Source organism: Phoca vitulina, unplaced genomic scaffold, assembly GCF_004348235.1.
Source record: "Phoca vitulina isolate PV1807 unplaced genomic scaffold, GSC_HSeal_1.0 scaffold21, whole genome shotgun sequence".
NCBI classification, from domain to species: domain Eukaryota; kingdom Metazoa; phylum Chordata; class Mammalia; order Carnivora; family Phocidae; genus Phoca; species Phoca vitulina.
This window is the reverse complement of record NW_022589724.1, coordinates 22,788,426-22,810,311: the sequence shown is the minus strand read 5'-3', so window position 1 is coordinate 22,810,311 and position 21,886 is coordinate 22,788,426. Positions and strand designations below refer to the sequence as shown.

Below are 21,886 nucleotides of genomic sequence, written 5' to 3'. Positions count from 1 at the left end.
GGCCAGGCCCTCCGCTCGCAGTCCCTCACGCAGCCATTGCTGAGATACCTATCCTATTACCCCAGCTGACGGGACGTGGGGTCTGGAGACAGACCTGGTTCAAATGTTGGCTTCTTCACCACTAAGCTGCCTGACCTCAGGCAAGTTGGCTAATCTTGAGCAATCCTGAATTCATTCAGCAAAAATGTATCGATCAAAAACAGATAAAGCTAATCCATGGTGCTAGAAGTCAGATAGGAGCCACCTTGGGAGGGATTGACAGGGAGGGGGCCCAAGGGAGCCTTTGGGTGCCGTCAATGTCTTATTATCTTGATTTGGGTGGTGTCTATGTGGTGGTTGTTCATTTGGAAAACATTAATCAAGCTGTTCATTTCAGATGTGTGCACTTTACACACATTATAGAAAAATATAGAAGTTACAAAAAATTCATTGAGCTTCTACCATTTTTCCAGGCATGAAATAACAGTAACAATAGTAGTGTTGGTGAGTGTGTGTTTTTAACATTTCAGGAGGTGGGTCTGTCCAGGCTTTAAGCACTCCCAGCCCATTCCTCCCCAACCCTGTCCCAACCATGATGGCACAGGGACGACGGGAGAGGGACCCCAGTCCTGGGCTGGATTGTTCCCCTGCCCAATCTCTCCTGGCTGTTTTCTCATCAAGGCAGCTATGATTTTCTCTCTGGGTTTTCAGACACTGAAGGACATTTTGCTAGGTAACTACTAGCATTCAGTGAAGCTGGTAACAGAGTGCGCTGTAGCAGGGTTTAGAGCAAGAAATCAGGGGTGTAAGATGTCCAGTGGACAGACACCACGCCTGCTTGATGCATTCAGCAATGACGGGCGATGCCTGGATACACACATTCCTGATCTCCACCTGCAACACCCTTACGAGTCACCTGTCTGTGACTCAGTAAAACACAGTGAGCCTCCACTATATGCCAGGCCCTCCACTGGGCCCTTCAGCACACCTTGCCTCATCCTCACTAGAACTGTCTGTAAAGGCCATTATCTTCATCTTCCAGCTGAGGAAACGGAGGCTCACAGAAGTGAAATGACATCCCTCAGCTCACACTGCAACAATAGAGATTCCGAGCTCATTCTGCCTGCTTCTAATCCTCTGTCCTCCCTGGATGTGTCCTTTCTGTGGGTTTCTGAGGTTGCCCGAGCCGTAGTGAAGAAGCCAAATTCATTTGCTTTTGCCCTCTTGGGAGATTAATTTTTTTTTTAATTCATTAGGAAAACTGGAGTTTGAGCTGCCCTTTGGTGACAGCATTCAACTCCTGATAGGGGTAGGCTTTCTTCATTGCCTGACACACCCTTCCAGCCCAGAGAAGAGCAGAAGAGGCAGGTGTGATAACATTTTACCTCTATCACAAGTATTCAGCAGGGTGTACTTAATATTTGAGAGAACAAATGAATGAACTAATGGTACTTCATTGACATACTCTCCACTTGGCACATATCACACCATTTTGAGATTATCTCTTCTGTCCCTGCCTCCACTCTATATTCCTTGATGGCAAGGAATCTCCGGATTTCGACAAGCAGCCCAAAGCCTGGCACAGAAAAGGGGGCCCCACGCATATTATAAATAAATATTATAGATAAATAAGAGAAGACCTTGGAATTTATGTCTGGGCTTCAGTAAGACCCTTAAGTCCTGTGAATTTCACACCCCACTAAACAATAGCAACACCAACTAGTTTCAATAAGTGGTTTTATTACTGGTTAGATTTTACAAATTCTGATATTCGAACAGACTTCCACCTTAAAATTCTAAAACAACAAAGCGACCGTTGGAGGGGGTTTGATTTTTCCTTTTTTTTTTTTTTTCTTTTTAGGACTATTCAAAGTAACAAACTTTTTTTTTTTTTTTTTTACATTTTTGCTCTGGTCATAAATATACAGAGAGAAAAAGAGGGAGAGAAAAATGAACAAGTCATCCAAAGTATGGAGATAAAACAGTATTCCTAAGGCACGTGGCAGTCTTTGAAAATACAGAAGCTCTAGCCAACTTAAATTATTTGTTGTTTTTCCTCGCTCAGTCCACAAAACTGTACAGTGACACAAATGTTGTGTTGCAGATAGATTTTCCAAGTAATTCCTCAAGTCCACACCGCTGCATTAGCCGGACGCACAATTATTTTCTTCCTCTGTTTCCAGGCGAGATCCTAAAATGTGGTTAGTTAGTTGCTCAAAGCCTCTATTTTAAAATACACTTGGAATTCAACTAAAGATAATTTCTTTTTTAAAGAAATTGTGGGGGGGGGGGGGGGCGTGAGTCACTAGAAAAGGTTGGTGAGAGTCGTTTGTGAGGGGCTGTGAGGCTCGTGGCCCTCCAGGTTGCCAGGCACAGAAGTTAAGACGGATGTCACAGTTGGCAGGGCCGGGCTGGTCAAGTCTGTGAGGGTGGTGGGCGTGCTGGACGGGCTGAGCGAGGCGTTGGAGAGCTCCGAGGCCGGTCCTGATGGCGTCCCCGTCTGCAACGTTGCCTCTGTCGACTTGTCCACAGCCGTGTTTTCCTGCCGTAAGAGGTTGCGCCTGAACTTGGCCCTAGCGTTCTGAAACCAGACCTGTGTGGGGCAAGAGAGAGAGAGAAGGGCTGGTTAGGAGAAGGGAGGCGGGATCCGGAGAGCTGCAGAGCATTTCCCCCAGAGATGCTAATCTGGGTTTTGTGGAGAGGGGGATTAAAAAGTTGGGCTGGCAATTTTTGCTCTTAATAAAATAAAAATGTCCTTTTCTCTAATGGCTAAGTTACTGGGTTTCTCTTTCTGTTAGAAGGTTCCAGAGCTGGGGCGCCTGGGTGGCTCAGTCGTTAAGCGTCTGCCTTCGGCTCAGGTCATGATCCCAGGGTCCTGGGATCGAGCCCCGCATCGGGCTCCCTGCTCAGCGGAAAGCCCGCTTCTCCCTCTCCCACTCCCCCTGCTTGTGTTCCCACTCTCGCTATGTCTCTCTCTGTCAAATAAATAAAAAAAAAAGAAGGTTCCAGAGCTGAGCAACACTCTCCAGTATGGTAGCCACTAACCACAGGTGGCTACTGAGCACTTGAAATGGGACTAGCCACAAAGTGGCTCCTTTGTAGGGGAAAACACAGAAATAGATTTGAAGACTTGGTATGAAAAAAAAGAAGGTAGGCTACCTCAATACCAATGTCTATGCTGGTTACATGTTGAAACGATAATATTGTGGATAAGCAGAGCTAAACAAAATACATCCTTAAAATTAATTTTGCTGGTTTCTTTTTGTGTTTTGAATGTGGCTGCTAAAAAATTTAAAATGGAAAATTACACATGTGGCTCACGTTGCATTTCTATTGGATAACGTTGTTCCGGAAGATGTGCACAAACCAAATCATTTTTCACAATGGTTGAGAGATTCCTTTTTTTCCCCCTTGGCAATTGCCTTTAAGCGGGCAACAGATCCCATAAGTTCTCGTTGGTACAATTTTTAAAGTGATTCGTGGTAAGTGGGAAATACCACAGTGGTGTAAAGAACACAAAGGAATCAGTCAATAAAGAGTTACTTTGAGGAAGAAAGAGACAGCAGTCCTACTCCCCACCGCCATCAGGTGGAGAAGCCACCAGTTATCTTGGACCCCCTGGGGGTTTTAGGTTTCAGGGTGGGGTGGGCAGAGCTGCTGCCGGAGTAAAGCCAGTCCGGGGAGGTGGTGACCTGCGGGATTCCCTCTCCAAATCGACCACGCCCCAGTATCATTTATGAGGGAGGTGGGGTGCATTGTGCCGTGAGAACTGAGCTTGGTATGAAAAGAATACCAAAGAGAGAGTAAGTGTTTACTTTCATTTTTCCTTGGGCACAGACATGCAATCCATCTACACCCATACCTTTGCACACGAGCCTATATGCACTGGGGAAGACATGCACAGAAACACATCTTCACAGCGCAACCCCCCCGCCCCAACTATTGACTGCCAGTCTAACTGCACAGAGAGATCTGGCTGTACCCAGAGGTCCTCAAAGTACTTTGAGCGAGGCCTAGGAAATCTGGTGGGGGGGGTAGGGTGTGTGTGTTGGGGGGGGGGTGGTGAGTTGTATCTCCCAAAGAAAAAAAGCCTGAAAGTCAAGGCCCCTTCACTTCCCTTTGCATGAGAAAAACACCCGCCAGAAGCCTCCCCATAAAACAAAGGGCCTTAGAGAATTCTACAGATTCTGGGGTGTCCAGTTGCATATTTCCAGATGTGCCTGCATCTGCTAGTCTTCTCAGTGTCTCAGGCATGGGTGGGAAGGGCTATCTCCTGGCCCCACCCTCCCCTGGGGACCACCCCCGTATGGGGGCCTATGGTGTCTGACGAGCCTTTCTGGTGGCCTGATAAGATTTGGGCTCAATTAAAAAGCACATCCACGAGAATCCAGGGGTAAGGAGAGACTCAGACCCTGAGAAGTCAGGAAACAAAGCTCTTTCCCTGGCACGCTGGGTCTTCCAGGAAGAAAGCACATTTTCCCAGGCCTTCTGCCCAAACCAAGCCCATCTCCTCTTCTGGAGGCTTGCAGGTAAGTACAGTGCTTCTAAGACCACCGTCAACATGCTCTTGTTAGGATAGGGAGCCCTTCCCTGCCTGGCCTGCAGAAATATCTTCAGTGTCAGACTCTGTCCATCTGGCCCAGGGAATGGCTGATGGCAAAACTCGATAGGGAAAGTCTCCAGAGGCCCTCCGAGAGAGGAAGCGACTTCCCCCAAAGTCTTACACATCAGGTCTGACACCCTGTGCCACCGTCCTGGCCTGTGTGTGTCTCTCCAAGCCGTGGCTGGAGCAAGGAGCCCCCGGGGGGGGGGGGGGGCGGTGCGCGGCTCCTAGGTCCAGGGCTGCAAGCCCTTGGGAAGGGCTGGAACCGGTTAGCTGCCAGCCATTTGCTCCTTCTCCCGCTGTTGCCCCTAACAGTGAGTTGTAAACAATGACACCATCTTCCCCGACTGAGGCACCGGGAGTCTGGTGGATGAAAACCAACTCAGTCCAAAGCCGGGCTGCTGTGGGGTTTCGTGTTGGGTTTGTTTTTCACCTTCCCCAGGGCTTCACCGGAATTCTCTCCCAAAAGTCTCCTCCCAAGCGGCTCTTGGGGCAGGGCCCCTGCCTAAGTCATCTTCATGTCCCTGGGATATGGTGCGGGGACTGGGAAAGATGAAGAATGAGTAACGTGCGTTGAATTCGTAGTAGTAATGATAGAGGGGCGCCTGGGTGGCTCAGTTGGTGAAGCATCTGCCTTCGGCTCAGGTCAGGATCCCAGGGTCCTGATATCAAGCCCCACATCGGGCTTCCTGCTCAGCAGAGAGTCTGCTTCTCCCTCGGCCCTCACCGTGCTCGTGCTCGCTCTCTCTCCCTCTCAAATAAGTAAAATCTTTAAAAAAAAAAAAAAGTAGTAATGACAGATACCACTTATGCTCTCTCTGTGCCAGGCACCATGCCACCCTATAACGTGTGGCGTCACGGGTCAGCTCCGGGAGAAGCCAAGTAGGGGCTACTATCGTTGTCCCCACTTTATATAGATTTAAAACCAGAGAGCCTCCGAGAGGTGAAGTCACTTGCGCAAGGTCACACAGAGGCCGAGCTGAGACTGGAATCCAGGAATACCGGCCATTAGAAAGTCCATGCTCTCCCCACCACATGATCCTGAGTGAGTCAGCGAAGAAATGAAGGAATGAGTGAATAGACACAAAAGCAACTGTGGTGCAGGGGAAAAAAGCACTAGATGCAGCTTCCAGTTCTGACTCTGCTACTGACCAACCCAGTGACCTTGTGCTGGTCCCTTACCTCCAGGTCTGCCTCAGTTTCCCTACCCACACAACGAAGAGGGTCGGACAACAGCACGCCATCTCTACGGCCTCTCAGGGTTCTGACAAGCTGAGATTCTAGGGCAGATGCAAGAAGATGATCTGCTCCACCCACCCATCTTTTTTTTTTTTTTTTTTAAGATTTTATTTATTTTTTGACAGAGAGAGACACAGCGAGAGAGGGAACACAAGCAGGGGGAGTGGGAGAAGGAGAAGCAGGCTTCCCGCTGAGCAGGGAGCCCGATGCGGGGCTTGATCCCAGGACCCTGAGATCATGACCTGAGCCGAAGGCAGATGCTTAAGGACTGAGCCACCCAGGCGCCCCTCACCCACCCATCTTCCTAAACTGACAGCCCCCTTTCTTCATCTGTGGGGGGTCCCGTAGCCTGGTGCCCTGGGGATCTCCGGGAAGTCCTGGGTGCATGAAGCCCACACCATCGCGCGCCCCTCCTCAGACACCCACTGGCCCGGCAGGTTGTGTTTTGCCTCACAAATTCCCTTCCCTAGGATTCTTTCATCAAGGGGACCAAGAGGACCAGTGGGAAACCCACTTGGCCTCACAAATCCCTTCCTGGGTCACTAAGGAAACCAGCCCCAATATAAAAGCTTCATGCCCAAAGATGTCCTTTCTGGCATTTTTTTAAAAGATTTTATTTTGGGGGGCGCCTGGGTGGTTCAGTCGGTTGAGCATTCGACTCTTGGTTTCAGCTCAGATCATGATCGCAGGGTCTTGGGATCCAGCCTCGTTGGGGGTGCTCTGTGCTCAGTGGGGAGTCTGTTGGAGATTCTCTTCTTCTCCCTCTCCTTTTGCCCCCCCCCCCACGCAGGCATGCACGCATGTGCTCTCTCTAAAATAAATAAATAAATCTTTTTAAAAAATAAAAAGATTTTATTTTTAAGTACTCTCTACACCCAACATGGGGCTCAAACCCACAACCCTGAGATCAAGAGTCGCATGCTCTATAGACTGAGCCAGCCAGCAGACCCCTCCTCCTTTTTTTTTGTTTTTTTTTTTTGTTTTAAGATTTCATTTTTACATTTGCGGCATTTTTAATAACATCAAACTAATGGCTGCATGCAAAGTGTCCGACCAGATGGGGTAAGTGAAAGCCACGACACAAACATTCCAGGCAGTTGCGGGGCTAATGTCTTGTGATGAATGTGAGGTGAGGAAAAAAGAATAAAAAGAATATGACCCAGGGCACCTGGGTGGCTCAGTGGGTGGAGCGTGCAACCCTTGATCTTGGGGTTGTGGGTTCAAGCCCCACATTGGGTGTAGAGATCACTTAAAAATAAAATCTAGGAGCGCCTGGGTGGCTCAGTCGTAAAGCGTCTGCCTTCGGCTCAGGTCATGATCCCAGGGGGTCCTGGGATCGAGCCCCGCATCGGGCTCCCTGCTCCGTGGGAAGCCTGCTTCTCCCTCTCCCACTCCCACCCCCCACCCCGCCCCGCTGTGTTCCCTCTCTCACTGTGTCTCTTTCTGTCAAATAAACAAATAAAATCTTTAAAAAATAAAGTAAAATCTAAAAAAAAAAAAAGAATATGTCCTCTGGTACAACAACTTCATAAAGTCATAACAACAAATATTATTCACTAAGTACCAGGCATCATCTCCGGAAGGTCCTCAGCATTTTGCACATAGTAACTCATTAGTGCCTGACAAGGTAAGCACTAACATTATTGCCATTTGTAATTATTTGTTGCACCTCTGTCTCCCTTCTGGATTGCAGCTCCAGCGGGTCCCACTCACTGTCTGGGTCACGCCGCCCCCGCTCCCAACAAGGCAGCAGATCAGTGTATTTGTTGAATAAATGAGTGAACAGAGGAAAGTTAGCATCCTCGGTTCCTGGGTGCTCACACAAGTTAGTGACAACTAACCAGTCATCTGAAGAATGTTTGTAAACTGTTGATGGTTAAAATGTATTTTCTTTCAAAGTCACACCAAGAAACCCTAAGGAGACTTTCACCCATCCAGATCAATCAGCTCACCACGCCTGTCCCCAAGCCCAGGGCCTATTCTGCCTTCCTGACCCTTTCCCAGGAAGGAAGAGAGGCAACTCGGAGGGGCATCTATGTGCTGAGGAGTTGTCTCCAAGCATTTGCAAAGCCTAACGTCTTCGTGGACCTCTGTCCGAGGGGCCGCTCTCTCTCCCAGTCACCTTGCCATGGGTAGAAAGTGAGAATTGTGGTGGCCATGCTGTCGCTGATGATAATTTTGAGCACTTTTTCTGCACTTACGGCTCTACAACAGGATTCCTGCTCTGCTCCCAAGACATGGCATCTATGACCCACTCCGTCTTTTCTCCCCACCTGTACTGCTGCTTTCTATAGCCAGATCCAAGGCAGGAGGGTCCCGGTCCCTACACTGTGCTATATTGGAAAGAGCTGTGGAATCAGACAGATCTGGGCTTGACTCATGGCTTCATCACTTACTAGCTGTGGGACTGAGGGCAAGGGTCCTAGTCTCTCTCAACCTCAGTTTCTTCATCTGCAAAATAAAGATAATTAAATTTTTTTTAATGAGTGCGAGAGGTTGGTTGACTGAACCCTACTGTGTAAATGTGTGTGAAGTTCATGTGCATTGAGTCCCGAATCTATACTTTATAAATCACACTTGAAGTCATCTCATTTACCCTTTGCAAACACCTAATGAATATTATGATCATCCCCATTTTATAGTCGAGGCCACTGGGGCTCAGAGAGGTTAAGTGACTTGCTCAATATGGCTCAGAGTGTAAGCGGCAGAGCTGAGCCTGGACCTCACATCAGCTGACTCAAAATTCCAACAGGGATACTGCATCCCAGGCCTACCATATTGGTGGTACTTATGCATAACAGATTCAGAAACAGCCCAGAATGCCCCTACACACACACACACACACACACACCCACACACACACACACCCACACACACATCCTGTATCATTCACCTTCGAGAACACAGCCTCAACCTCAACCTGCATAGAGAACCTCTCTGAAGGGTTGAGCTGGACGACAACCTGCAGGGAGCACCCAAGGCCTAGTGCCACTGAGCTGGTGTAGACAAGTGAGAAGGAACCATTTATTTCCTGGGCACCTACTTTATACCAGGCAGCACTGTGCTGGACGCTTCCCCCACTCATTGTCTCAATGCTCAGGAATTCTCAAGACACAAACGATTATTACCTTTGTTCCACAGATAAGGAATCGGGCTCAGAGAGATGGTAAGTGCCCAAATTGCACTGCTAGTAAGTCCCAAAGGACCTGAACCAGTCTGTTACCTTCCAAAGCCACGCCACCACCTGCCTGGCCCCAAACGGCTCCTATCCCACCTCCCCCAGCTAGCCCATCAGCAGTCAGAACCCCTGGGAGAGAGCCCCACCCTGCCAGCGCCTGGCTCCTGTAACCTCCAGCAAATCCCTTCATCTCACTAGTTCTTAAGCTTCTTGTCTGTAAAATGGGCAGGAAAATATTAAGGCAGACGAGTGGCTGGAAAAATAATGCTTTGCAGACTGCTGCATAATCCTGAGCAGTCGTGCTGTTAGGGGATATTGAGGATCAGTGCGAGAGATCTGGAGGTCCGAGAAGAGGGAGAACAGTGGTCTGGCATGCCTTATGGGTATGACCACGGCCACCCCCAACAACACACAGGCCCTCGATGATACCCACACTCAGAGGCAGTCACCGCTGGGTTGGCTTAGCGGAGAAAGAGCCAGAGATTGACCAGAGACAGGCTTGGATTTGGATCCAGCTCTGCTACTTACTAGCAAAGTGTGACTTGAAGCAAGTGGAAATTATTTGGGCCTCAATGTTCTCATCTCTACAGCCGGGAGGAGGTTATCACGCTGCCTGACAGTGAGAATGCAACGAGCAAATGTGTTTCACAGGCCTTTCAAAGTGCCTGACACACAGTAGTGCACTCCAACATTTACTGATTAGGAGACACACCATTAACTGTCAGGGCTTTTTTCCCTCAACTAGTTCCTTGCCTCTGGCTTTCCTGAGTCCCCGCGGTGGAGGGGGCACACAGGTGTGAGCGGGTCTGGCTCAGGATTCTAGGGGAGGAAGGCACAGGGCAAGTATTCACCCAGGTCCCTCAGGTGAACCTTTCCTTACACGAAGAACAGTCAGTTCTTCCTCTGGCTTCCCACAAACCCCCCCCCCCCAACTGATCACACTATGGGGAAACTGAATGTAGGTCTATTTCTACAGTTAAGAGGGTGAATTTCTTCAGGGCTAGGACTGGGGTTCATTCATCTCTGCGTCCCCAAGGCCTGGTGCCAATAGATATTTGGTCAGATAAAAGAATGAGAGACAACTATGCTGGAAACCTGATTTGTTCCTAAATCGGGGAACAAAGCCTCCTGCCTCAAAGGCCAACAGAGTGTGGCTCCTCATCCAGATTCAGACTCAGCTATGAGCACTTACTCTTTACCATTTAATCAGGATAACTGGGAGAGGTATATGCCCTAATGGTGCCCATTTTACAGGTGAGAACACTATGGCTCAGAGAGGGTAACTGATCTGTTCAAGATGCACTGCCAGGGAGTGAAGCTCTGCTTCACTCCAAGTCCCTGCTCCTGCCCTGGCCTGCTCCCAGGGGTTGGCTCACTGAATGGCCCTCACCAACTTGCCCTAAGGGGTTCTAGATAGGGGAAGGGACAAAGTATCCTACTAACCAGAGAAGAGGCGGATGACCAAATTCGCTCAGGGATGAGGAATGGCGGGGGTGCCAAGGAGGGTCCCCAGACCTAACCCAAGAAGGTAAAGTCTGAGGGAAGCAGACAAGGGGGATCCGAGACCCCGCTGGGCACAGCAATGTCCTTGCCCCTTCTCAAGCCCAGGACAAAGGGATCCGCAGGCAAAAGGGACCCAAATGGGAGGGGCGGGGCCCACGCGGAGCAGGGGGTGGGCCCAGAGCGGCGCATCAGCGTCCCATTGGCCAGCCCTCGCCTCCTCTGGCTACGTCACCGAGTCCGCCAGAGACCAAGCTGCCCCAGAACCCCTCGCGTTGCGCAGGGGTGCAGGAAGCAGGGCCAACCCAGCTTTGGGGCCGGAACTCCCAGCTCCCAGGGGATCTACCGACCAGCGCCGGAGTCACAGTCCCATCCCGCCACCGCCATCACACCCAAAATGCCGCCCCCCCCCCCGCCCGCCCGCCATACTCGCAGGAAATCTAGGGCAGTTGTGCAGCCCTTGATGTCCATCATCGTCGCCCTCACCCCCTCAGTGTCCCAGTCCCCCAGCCCTCAGTCCCCAATGACCTGGGGCCGGAGGATAAATCAGACTGGCCTGGACTCCAATCCCAGCACCTCCCCTCCTGCCGTGAGACCTCAGTCAGATCTTCATCTCTTGATTTTCTTACCCCAAAATGTGCTTTGCTATCCCTACGACCACACGTTCTAAGGAATAAATTGGTTAAACTGTGCTATAAAGAAAGATACTCTCCCCCACCTTATGGTTGTACAGATAGGAAAACTGAAGTCCAGTGACCAGAATAATCATTCATACTAGTTAATACCAGTTAATTAATCTAGTTAATGTTACTTTTAGCTACCATCCACTGATCAGTTAAGTGTCAGCTACCCTGGTGGACGCTTATATTATCCCAATGGCTCCTCGAATAAGCCTGCAATATAGATAATTTCTTGTGTCTGTTTTACGTATGTGGAAACTGAGACTCAGAGGAGTTAAATGACTTGCCCAGGACCATGAAATGAGTAAGAGGAGGAACTAAAGATCTGAGAAGGTGGTGGCCCAAATCTCCGTCACGAATTTGGATAATGCAGGAGACTGGGACTCCCCAAACTGTGTTTCTTAACAACTTTGAGGTATGGACAGACCCTTCAAAAATCTGGGGAAAGCTCTGGGGCCTCTCTATGCAGAAAGCACCCTCACAAGTGCAATTCTGCTGCGTTTCAGAGGTGCCCATCTGCTTCCAGCTCCCTGCAGGCAGATGAGCCTCCCTGGCCCACCCAGGGGATCAGCCCACATCCCCCCTCCCAAAGCTTGCTTCTGGGAGAGTCTAAGAAATAACAAAGAGACCAGAAAAATCTAGAGAGAGACAGAAAGAGGAGCTAGAGAGGATGAGTTGAGGAGCAAGAAGCAAAAGGAGCAAACAGCTAACGCAATTGTCTTGGACGGGCATCCTGGGATGCTCTGGATTTATCTGAAACGCTTGAACCTTTTACTACATGAACACTATGAGTGTCACTTAAGTAATAAAGAGCAACGAAGAACTGTTTATAAGAAAGAAAAGAGGCTAGGCGCGGAGACAAAGAGGACAGAGGGACACACGTATACAAAATAGAAAAGTTGGGAGACAAAACATTGAAAGGGAAGAGGTAAAGTCAGGGGGGGAAAGCCCACAATCCTGAAATACAGCTAGAGACTGAAGAGATGGAGAAGGAGCAGAGGATGTCGAAGAGAAGAGCAGACGGTGGGTGGAAGGTCCTTCCAAGGCCCACGGCAGCTGTGGGGCTCGGCTCCAGGCCCTGGAGGCCCCCGGTGCCCCCACCCTCAGCCCCTGCCGCGGCCCAGCTGACCTGGAGGACCCGCTTGGTGAGGCCCGTTTTCTGCGCCAGCTGCTTCAAGTCCTTGGCATCGGGGTTGTGGTTAATGGCAAAGTAAGACTTCATGGTCCGAAGCTGGTGGTGCTTGAAGGAAGTGCGCATGCGCTTCGTCTTTTGGCTGCTCGGGTAGGGCTGGTCGCGGTCCAGGTGCTCCGCGTCGTTCTCGTTGCAGCTCAGCGCTGGGGAGGGGACACGCAGAAGCAGCAGGTGAACCTCCTGACCTGCCCCCCCGCTACACTGCCTAGTCCGCCCCCGCCCCGCCTGCCACCAAAAGTTTCTAGCTTCAGGACCACACCGCATGCAGTGCACCACGCTGAGATGAAAATATTATCCCCATTTTCTAGATTTATAGGAGAATGTGAGGCTCACAGAGAGCCGCCTGCCCAGGGTCTCTCAGCTAGTAAATGCCAGATTCAAACCCATCTCTAAGAGATTCCAAAAACCATTCTGAGCCATTGTGTTTGAGTAAGAACAACAGCTACAACTTGTTGATGGCTTATTTGACTCCAGGTGATGTGCTTAAAAGCCTTACGTATTTTCACTGAATCCTTAAAACAACCCTATTAGCCTCGCATTATTTCCTCCTTTTTACAGATGTGGAAACTGAGGCTCAGAAACAGAAGGCACTTGACTGAGGACGGAGCCGTGTGCAGGGCTCCCGGGCCCACACTCTTCCCCGTTTCCCCCTGCACTCCCTAAGGAAGGAGGCTGTCTGCAGTCCCCCCCCCCCACCCCATCCAGTGTCTGGGGCGGGCACCTGAAAGTCGATGACTGACCTCTCTCCACTCACTTTGATTTCACCCTCATCGGTTCCCCAGCCCCGAAGTTCTGGCTGACCCTGGGCCATGGGCACTGGGCCAAGGTTGGAAACTGTATTTTGTAGTTTATTCCTCTCCCCCCGCCCTGGGCAAGCACTTGCTTCCCAGTTATACAGACTGGCTGAACGAGGCAGGGAGGTGAAGCGATCTCTAGAAATCTCACAGAGTGGCAGAATTCTAGCCGGAAAGAGAAGGAAGTTGGAGGAAGAAATTAACATGTATCTGACACTGAGGGTATGCTTTTGGCCTTATGTACATCATGGGGCCTTCACTACTGCTCCAAGAGGTGGCTACTGCTATTCATCTCATTTTTGAGATGAGGAAACGGATGCTAAAGGAAACGAAGCCATGTGTACCCAGCCGCACCACTGGTAAGGGCTGAGCCTAGATTCAGCACTGCAGTCCTTGCCCGGTTCCTTCCACTAAGCCACAAAGGCAGGCAAAGATGAAGCATGGCTCTTTGGGGAGCCAGTCCCCCTCCAGAAGGGGCCCAGCTGGGGCCCAGCTGCCAATGCCTGGAAGGCAATGGGGGTGAGGGACAGGGGTGGAAACCTAAGGCCTTAGAAAGTTACTTGGCAACCTGGTGCCTGATGGGAACATGAAGGACTCCTCTCCAAGATTCCTTCATCACATCCCGAGCCATCCTGCATGTAAGGTCTTACTTTGGGGAAAACCTCATAGCAGATGAATTCAGTCCCCCTAAAGCAGACAGCTGGGGATGTATCTTGTGCCCCATCATATGCTCCTAATAGAACTGCCAGGTTTAGCAAATAAAAATGCAGGTTGTCCAGTTAAATCTGAATTTCAGATAAACAACGAACAATTTCTAAGTATGCCTCTGATTTTGCACGGGACATACCTATACTGAAAATTGATTTGTTGTTTACCTAAAATTCAAATATTGCAGTGGATATGCTTATGCTAAAAAATTATTTGTTGCTTATTTATAATTCAAATATTGCATTGGATACACTTACACTAAAAATTTATTTGTTGTTTACTTGCAATTCAAATTTAACTGGGCGTCCTGCATTTTATCTGGCAAAACCACTTCAGAAGTACTCCCGATTTCCTGGTGACCTACTCCACCCACTACTCAGGTGGGGAGCAGTCTCTTACAGAAAGAATTTGCGAGACGCTGGTCTGGTCACTAACCTTGAAGCTGTCAGCAAGTGGCTACTAAGGGTCCCTTGCACTTGCACCTATGCACCCAAGTCCCCCACCTTGGCTGTATTCCCACTGAAAGCACTCTGAGTGAAGAACGGGGTCCAGCAATGTAAAAGGGATCAGAAAATGACTCCAAACGGACTCCATGGAACCTGCCCTGCCCCCCCCCCACTGCAGGGAGCGACCCTCCTCTTGCCCCCATCCCCAGCTCCATGGGGGGTGGGGCAGGCCTCCCCACAGGGGATCTCTGGGCCCAACCCTCTGCCCAGTCCCCGCCTGGGCCTTGCTGCTGTTAATGAGCTCCGTGGGGACCCCGGCGCCCCATGCACCCAAGGGATGTGCCCCAAATGCGGCCTAGATCTAGGGGGGAGGTGGTTTGGGGGAGGGAGAGAGAAAGGGCACGGAAAGGAGAGAGAGACAGAGGTAGAAAGACAGACAGAAGGGAGAGAGAGAGTAAAGAAGAGGGGGTAGGGAGGGAAGATGGACAGAGCCAGGAAAAAGAGGAGAGACAGAGGAAAGGGAAGCAGTGGAGATGGGGAGAACGGGAGAGAGAGAGAGCTACAAAGACAGAAAGAAATCCGGAGAGACACAGAGAGAGCCTGAGGGGACAGCGAGGCCTGGAAAAAGAGGGGAATGTGTGGTGGGGGGTCCAGGTTAAGGAACTGAATCCCGGGTCTCAAGGAAACCAGGTCCCCGCGGGAAAGCCTATTCCGAAGCCTTACTGGCTGGGGAGTGATGAAAAGGGGGGAGAGGGGAAAGGAAGGGAGGGCAGCAAAGAAGCTGGCTCAAGATTGGGAGGCTGAGTAGGCCAGCGGCCGCGGCGGGGGTGCTGCGCCGGGAAAGTGAGGGCGGCCTAGAAGCCGCCGTTGGGCCCAGATTTGTCCGGTACCCCAGGCGCCCTCACTCCCGCCCCCCACGCCCCGGCCGGGTCGAGATTCCCCAAGATCGGATCCGGGGAGGAGCGAGGGGCCGAGGGGAGGGGGAGGACCGGGCTTTCTCTCTCCCTTTTTTTTTTTTTTTTCCTCTCAATTAGGCCGATTCAATGGAGCTAAAGAGCTCGTAAAATCATGAATAATTTACTCGTGATCTGTTATTAACCCATCGGGTTTCGAGCTCTTGTCGCTGGGACTGAACCTGTAATCAAATCTGACTTCGCCTCATTTTACTAAAGACGAGATTGTAGGTTCAATTGTCTAAATAATGGATTGGAATCAAATCAGTAATTACGCCGCCAGGCACACACACAAAAAGCTGGGGCTGGGGGAGGCCCGGGCGTCCGGCCGGTCCGCGCGGGACTCCCGCGGCCGTGGCGAACAAACCCCCGGCGCAAAGTGCGCTGCCCCGGCCCCTCGCGGGCTCCGAGCGCCTCGTCTGCGCCCCAGGCCGGCGGGCGGCCCGGCTCGGGGGTGGGGGAAGGTTTCAGTTCTGCCTCTGCGACCAGGGCTGCGCTCTCGCTCCGGAGGGGCGGCCAGAGGAGGGCTGCCGTGGCCACCGCCCCGGAAGGACTTTCCGACCCTGCGGCCCCGCCGCTTTGGCTGCCCTTCCCTCGGCGGCGGGCTGGGCGCACCGACGGCGTCCCACCCCATGCTGCCCGGGCTCACCGCCCTGGAATAAGGTGCCGCCGCTCCGCCACCGGACTGGCCCGCAGAGCGAAGGGTCGGAGCGGCTGGGCCCCTGCGTGTGGGACACGCACACCAACAAGCTCTTGTCCTCACACTCAGAAACGCGCACAGACTCTTGCTCAGACACACCACCCGCAGACGCACCCTCCACGGCCCCCTTTCCAGTCCCGGCGGCCCCACGGCCCACACTGAGGCCATTCCTCTCCTGCCGGTGCCGGGAGGGGAGGGAGGAGAACGGGAGCCAGACCTGGCGAGGCCTGGCCGGGCCCGGCGCGGCCAGGAAGGCGACCCCTTTCCCCAACCTGGTCCCGGGAGCCCCGAATAAGCGAGCGGCACGGCCAGAGCCGGCGCGCCGTGCGTGGTTTCTACCGCCCGAGCCAAGGCTAGAGACGCGCGCGCCGGCAGAGAAAAAAAAGACCGGAACAGAGAAACCGGGACACAAACACACAGAAGGACAGAGAGAAAGGGGGATCGGGAGAGTCGAAAGGAAAAAAAAGAGAGAGGGGTCAAAGAAAAAAAACGAGGAGATGGCATGGGTGGGGAATGTCTTGTAGAGGTGCCAGCTCCCTTGAAACTCAGCCTCCAGCCACATCTTCTTGCTCGGTGCCGCCGGACCTCGCCAGGGAAGGCGGCAGGGCAGCAAAAAGCACAAATAAATTTCTGTACCCTTCTACCTTTCTATTCCAAACCCGGTAGCTAACCTGCCTACTAGAAAAACATGATCCCACTCACCCTGCGTCCTGTGGCCCAGGCCGCCTGGGGCTACCTACTGGGGGCCGGCCCCGTTTGATAAATAGACGCGGCTTTGTTTTGGGGGACCTGGCCTGGACTCGGTTTAGTCTATTTTCAGGGTGGTGAGAGATGAGGGGTGGAAGTTTTAGAGAGCTGGCATCTCTGGTAGAACCTTCAACAAATCTTTAATCTGCTGCCACCGACCTGCCTATGGCCACTTCACCATTTACTAAACTGGGGGCTGCATTTTCCTCCCAGCTCCACACACGGAGACACATACGTCCATCCATCTTCCAACAAGCAACTTCGTTGGAGCGAACAGGGGACCCCCCGCACCCGCTGAATTTTCCTCCCCCAGCCAGCTCAGATTTTTAAAAGATCAAAATAACCCTGCCTTCTACCCCGCGGCTGCCCTCTCCCCACAGTCCTGGGGTTTGGTTTTGTTTTGTTTTCCACTTGTGCATTAGACTAAGGGGAAAAGGAAGACGAAAACAAAAATCTCCGAATCCGATTCTGCCGCAAACGAAAGAAAGAAAATAATGGCAAATAAACTCTATCTAGTTCAGAAGCCCGGGGAGTCATAAACCTTTCCCGGCCTTGCAGACGTCGGGCAGATGTTGACGGTTCAATTTGCCGGGCCCCAGAACCTCCGCAGCTGTCCTGAGCGGGGAGGGGTGGGTGGGGGGGAGCGTCTCCTGGAACGGCCCGGGGTTCAAAGATGCCGGAAATGCGAAACGAGCCCTCCACCCTACTCCCCGCGCGAGGCCAGGCCTACTCCGGTCTCATCCCGGGCGCCGGCTTCCGAGGGTTGCTGCTCTCAAACCAGCGCCCGGAACTCGGACGAAGGAGCCCGGGGAAAACCGAGACCTGGTGGAGCAGGAGGATCCGGCCGGGCTCAGCGACCTGCTCTGGTTCATAGGGGTCCTGGGCCCAAGTTTCCCGAGCCTGCTGCCCTCAGGACATTTCAGAGGACCAGGCCAAACGCCAGGCCGAGCTCGTGGCCCCCCACCGGCCACCACCGCCAGTCCTTTCTCTTGGGACCCTCGCTGCCCTGCCTCGTCAGTTCATCCATCGCCCCAGCTCCCATCCTCAGCCGCGCCAACCCAGAGCCAGTTTGGTGTCGGCTCCACCTTGCTTTCTCTGTGCTTGCACTCTCCGACCAGCAAAGTGGGGGAAAGGCCCAAACCAAAAAGCTACCTCTGAAAAATTTCTCAGCGACGAGGCTCTCTGCACGGGGGTCAGCGAGACTCAAATGCACCTTCGCCTCCCACTCCAGCCGAGTGCGCACGGGCTGGAGCCCAGGAGCCTAATGTCCCTTCTGCCAGGTCGTCCGGTGCTTAGGGACTGGGGAATCTAAGGGCTAGAGTATGCAGAGTGATATAGATATAGATATAGATATAGATATAGATATAGATATAGATATAGATATATATCACACTGAGATTCACTCCAGCTCCACGCAGTCGACGCCACGCACTTTCCCCCAACCCGACGGGGGCGCTCCGTGCGCCTCGCACTCACCAGCGTTGTAGGCCGCCAGATCCGCCCCGGGGCCGGGGCTCTTGCGCTTCCTCGGCCGGCCCTTCTGCACCGTGCCCACGCCATTGTAGTAGGGAAGACCCAGCGGGTTGGCCCCGGCCGCGCCCAGCCCGGCGCTCTTGGCCGCGGCTGCTGCAGCTGCAGCCGCCGCCACGTCGGCATGGTTGAAGTGCGCGGGGTACTCGCCCTGCAGCAGCGCCTCGAAGTGCAAGCGGCAGTAGACCAGGCTGTCCTTCATGCCGAAGTGGTCACCCGTGGTCAGCATCTTGTTACACGTGGTGCATGTGAAGCAGTTGAGGTGATAAACCAAGTCCCGAGCTCGCATCACCATCTCCGAGGCTGAGATGCCCAGGTGGCAGCGGGCGCAGCGCTGCACAGAGAACCGCCTGTAGGGACCATCGAGGGAGGGACTGTGGGGACACACGGTTGGGTACCCCCCATATCCCTCCTCCAGGTGCCGCTGCTGCCACTGGGGGAAATCTCTTCCTTAAGATGGGAACCAGTCTTAAATCGGAGGATGGGGTGAAGAGGGAACTAGATTTTGGCCCAGGTCTTGTCCTAGCCTGAAATATAGTTTCCCTTAACCATATTCATGTCCACAAGGCTTCTACTTTACCCAGAGCCTGGGCAAGCCCCAGGAAAAGCCTTTACTTGGGAACCAGGGAGGGGGGGGGCTGCCCACTTACCCTTTCTCATCCTTTACCCCTGCCCTCCACACCAGCGCCTGAGAATCCTACAGACCTTTGTAATTTGGAAGAAACACGGAGATGGGGAAAGAGAGAGGGAGGGAGGAGAGAGAGAAGGGGGGAGAGAGAGAGAAAGGGAATATAAACAGACCCTAACCCTAAACGGAGAGAAGAAACTTGGAGCCTGTTAGTGACTCTGGCTCTTTAACCCTTTAGGCAGGTTTCACTCCCAGGTTCACGAAAGACCCGGAAATGCACCCAACTGATCCTCCAGCTCTCCTTCCAACTTTGTCCCACACCAGCCCAGACTACCTGGGTTTGGGGGGGGGGGTGCCTTTTTCTGTTCCATCCGCTTGACCCACAAGAAACTTCAAAGGGAGAGGGGTGCAAGGACCCCCCCACACCCAAGCTTATTTCTGTGTCTAAGCTCAGAAGAGGGCCCTTTTCTCTGGGTCCCTATACTTCTCGGACCTTCCCAAGAGTTCCCTCAAATTGCTGTTTAGAAAGGTCGTTACCCAATTTGTAGTGGCTTGGAGAAGGGGGGGCTAGGTAGGGAACCCTCCCTTGGGACTGGAGGGAAAGGAGCCAGGCCCAATGTGTCTGAGGGTCCTGGGGGGCAGGGGGTCCCCGGGTGGGGGGCTACCTGTAGTAGTCTTCCTTGCAGTAGATGCTTCCGTCCTTGCTGAAACAGGTGAGCTCCGACTCCAGGTTGAGCTTGCACTCACAACACTTGAGGCAGCGCATGTGCCACTGCTTGTCCACCGCCAGCAGGTAGTAGCGGTCCGAGATCTTGCCCCCGCAGCCGGCGCACAGCGCGGCGCGGTCACTGCTGATGGACGGCATGGTCTGCGGAGGGAGGGAGGCGGGAGACCGCGGCGCCTGCGTCAGCCTGCGACTTCCCCGCCGCCGCCGCGGGGAAACGGGCACCCGCAGCTCCCTCCGTTGCTCCCGCCAGCCCTAAACGCCGCCCCCGCCGGGGCCGCCAGGGTGTGCGGTGCGCTTCCGCCACCCCCAAAAGGCCCATATTCAGGAGGCTCAGAACCCAGGCCCGCCCACACAGCCCAAGCCGGCCACAGGCCCAGGCCTGGCTGCTGGCCTGGATGGATCTCCCTCCTTAGTTCTCCCCCTTCCTGCCCCCTCTGCCCTTTTCCCAGAAAGGCTTGGGCTGTTTTGAGGGCTGGGGCAGCAGCGGCTACTCCAGTCAAGCCCTCCAAAAGCTCCCTCAAAACTGTTTCTTAAAAGAGCCACTCTGCCGGGCCCCAGGAAAAAGGGCAAGATGACCATTAAAAGTCACCCTCTACACAGACGCCTCCCGGGAGACGCACAGAGTTCCTGGCCCCGAGCCTCAGTGATCTCTGGATCCTTATACCAAAGGTTTAAGCCAGGACAGGTCGCAGCCGACCCCTGCCCCTCCACCACCTTGGCCACACTGGCTGGGGCCCTCTTGGGTCCTCGGGAGAAGGTGAGTGGAGTGCGGAGGCACCCTCAAAGTCTCTGAGTGCAGGACGGGCGGAGAGTTTGATGGGGAAAGGAGCTCAGAAGCCGGAGGCACCGGGGCTGCAGCTCTTCCTTTCCAAGTGGAGAAGCTTCGCCCGTCTTCCCTACCTCCCCAGCCTCTAAAGGTCACTTCTGGGCCCAGCTTGCATAGCGTGTGCTCGCCTGGCCCCCTGGGAGGCCTGAGGTGAGGAACTGGCTACTTGGGGCTGGGCTGGCAAAGCCAGGTGTGGAGATCCAAATGGACGCTCCTTCCACAAGAGCCAGGCCAGAGCCTGAACTGCGAGCCCTGGCCTGGCCAGGTCGGCCGGCCAGGAGGCCAGGGACGTGATCAACGAAAAGCACCGGCCCAGAAGACTTGGACCCTTGGAATTGTGCTGGAGAGGGAACTCCGATCGCCAGGAGGCGGGACGGGAGCGGCCCGCGCCGGCTGAAGCCCTAGTGCTCCCGTTTGGTTCGCCCTTCCCGGCGCCGCCGGCGGCACCGCCTACAGCTACAGCCGAGGGGTGGAGGGGAACGCGGAGCTGGCGACCAGAGGGCCCCGGTGTAGAGAGAAGAGAGCCATCCCGGGACGCGGGTAGGACTTCGCTCCCACTTCGGGAGAAATGCCCTCTTGCACCCTTGGGGTCTGAAATTTCGGTTTAAACCTTGTTTCCCTCCTCCGCCCCAGCAGCCGGGTTTCCCCCGAGCCGGGAGCTACGGGGCCTTGCATCCTGTCCGCGGATCCCCTGCGCCCAGTCCCGTGCGGCACGAAGGACGCTCCCCAAAGTGCCCCCAAACTTCGGAGAGCAGAAGCGCGGACCGACCCGGCCCCGTCCCAGGTTTCAGCCCCGACCCCGCAGCCGTGCGCCTACCGTCTCCGTGTCGCCGCGGTCGATGGCGGAGCTGATGGCGGGAGCCTCGCTCTTGGCCCTGCGGTCCATCTCGTCGATGACCCCGTGCACCTCGGGGCCCGACAGACTGTGGAACAGCATCGCGGCGGGACCGGCGGGGCCGGGGGCGCGGCTCCTCCGCGGGAGGGCTTGCCCCCCGCCTCAGCTGCCTGGCGCTCCCGGCGCTAACGGGCCCGGTGCATCGCCACCGCGGCCCCGGCCCCGCCCGAGCTCGGCTGCGCCCCCAGGCCGGGCTCCGGGCCCCGGGCGCCCGCGGGCCAGGACGCCTCCCGCCGAGGCGCAGGGGCAGCTACATCGCGGGGCGCCTGGGCGGCGGCGCCAAAGCCAGGGTCACAAGGGCACAGGGCGGGGGGGGGGCGGGAAGGGGGAAGACGAGGGCAGAGGTCGGCGCCCGCCGCGGGCGCTTTCACGCCGCGGGCATCGCCCGCCCGGCTTCAGCGCCCCGGGCGCAAAGCAGGAGCGCAAACTCTGCCCGAGGCGGCGACGGCTTCGGTCGGGGCTCACTCGGGAACGGCTCGGTGCCCGCGGCGGCCCAGCTGCCTGGACCTCTCGCCTCCCTGGGGTGCGCCCCCAGCCCTAGGCGACCCGCTTAGGCGCTGG

The 21,886-nt window shown here is 54.1% G+C and overlaps 1 protein-coding gene across 1 annotated transcript; it reads right to left on the bottom strand.

Moving 5' to 3' along the window:
* Nucleotides 1–1,699: 1,699 nt before the first annotated feature.
* On the bottom strand, nucleotides 1,700–21,477 carry LHX2 (LIM homeobox 2). Its single transcript, XM_032418581.1, has 5 exons — nucleotides 21,248–21,477; nucleotides 19,543–19,745; nucleotides 18,196–18,599; nucleotides 12,309–12,514; nucleotides 1,700–2,572 (listed from the first exon to the last, which is right to left on the bottom strand). Exons 1-5 carry the CDS (start codon nucleotides 21,365–21,367, stop codon nucleotides 2,285–2,287), a joined length of 1,221 nt encoding a protein of 406 aa, XP_032274472.1. The 5' UTR covers nucleotides 21,368–21,477; the 3' UTR covers nucleotides 1,700–2,284.
* Between the last annotated feature and the right edge of the window lie 409 nt (nucleotides 21,478–21,886).

What these genes read in the sequence shown, in the direction of transcription:
- LHX2 (XM_032418581.1), bottom strand. Translation starts at nt 21,367, where the DNA reads ATGCTGTTCCACAGTCTGTCGGGCCCCGAGGTGCACGGGGTCATCGAC. An exon ending in TCTGGCGGCCTACAACGCTG is followed by an intron (nt 12,515 to 18,195) that starts GTGAGTGCGAGG and finishes TCCCCTCCCCAG; the next exon opens with CGCTGAGCTGCAACGAGAAC. An exon ending in TCACCAAGCGGGTCCTCCAG is followed by an intron (nt 2,573 to 12,308) that starts GTCAGCTGGGCC and finishes TGCCCCACACAG; the next exon opens with GTCTGGTTTCAGAACGCTAG.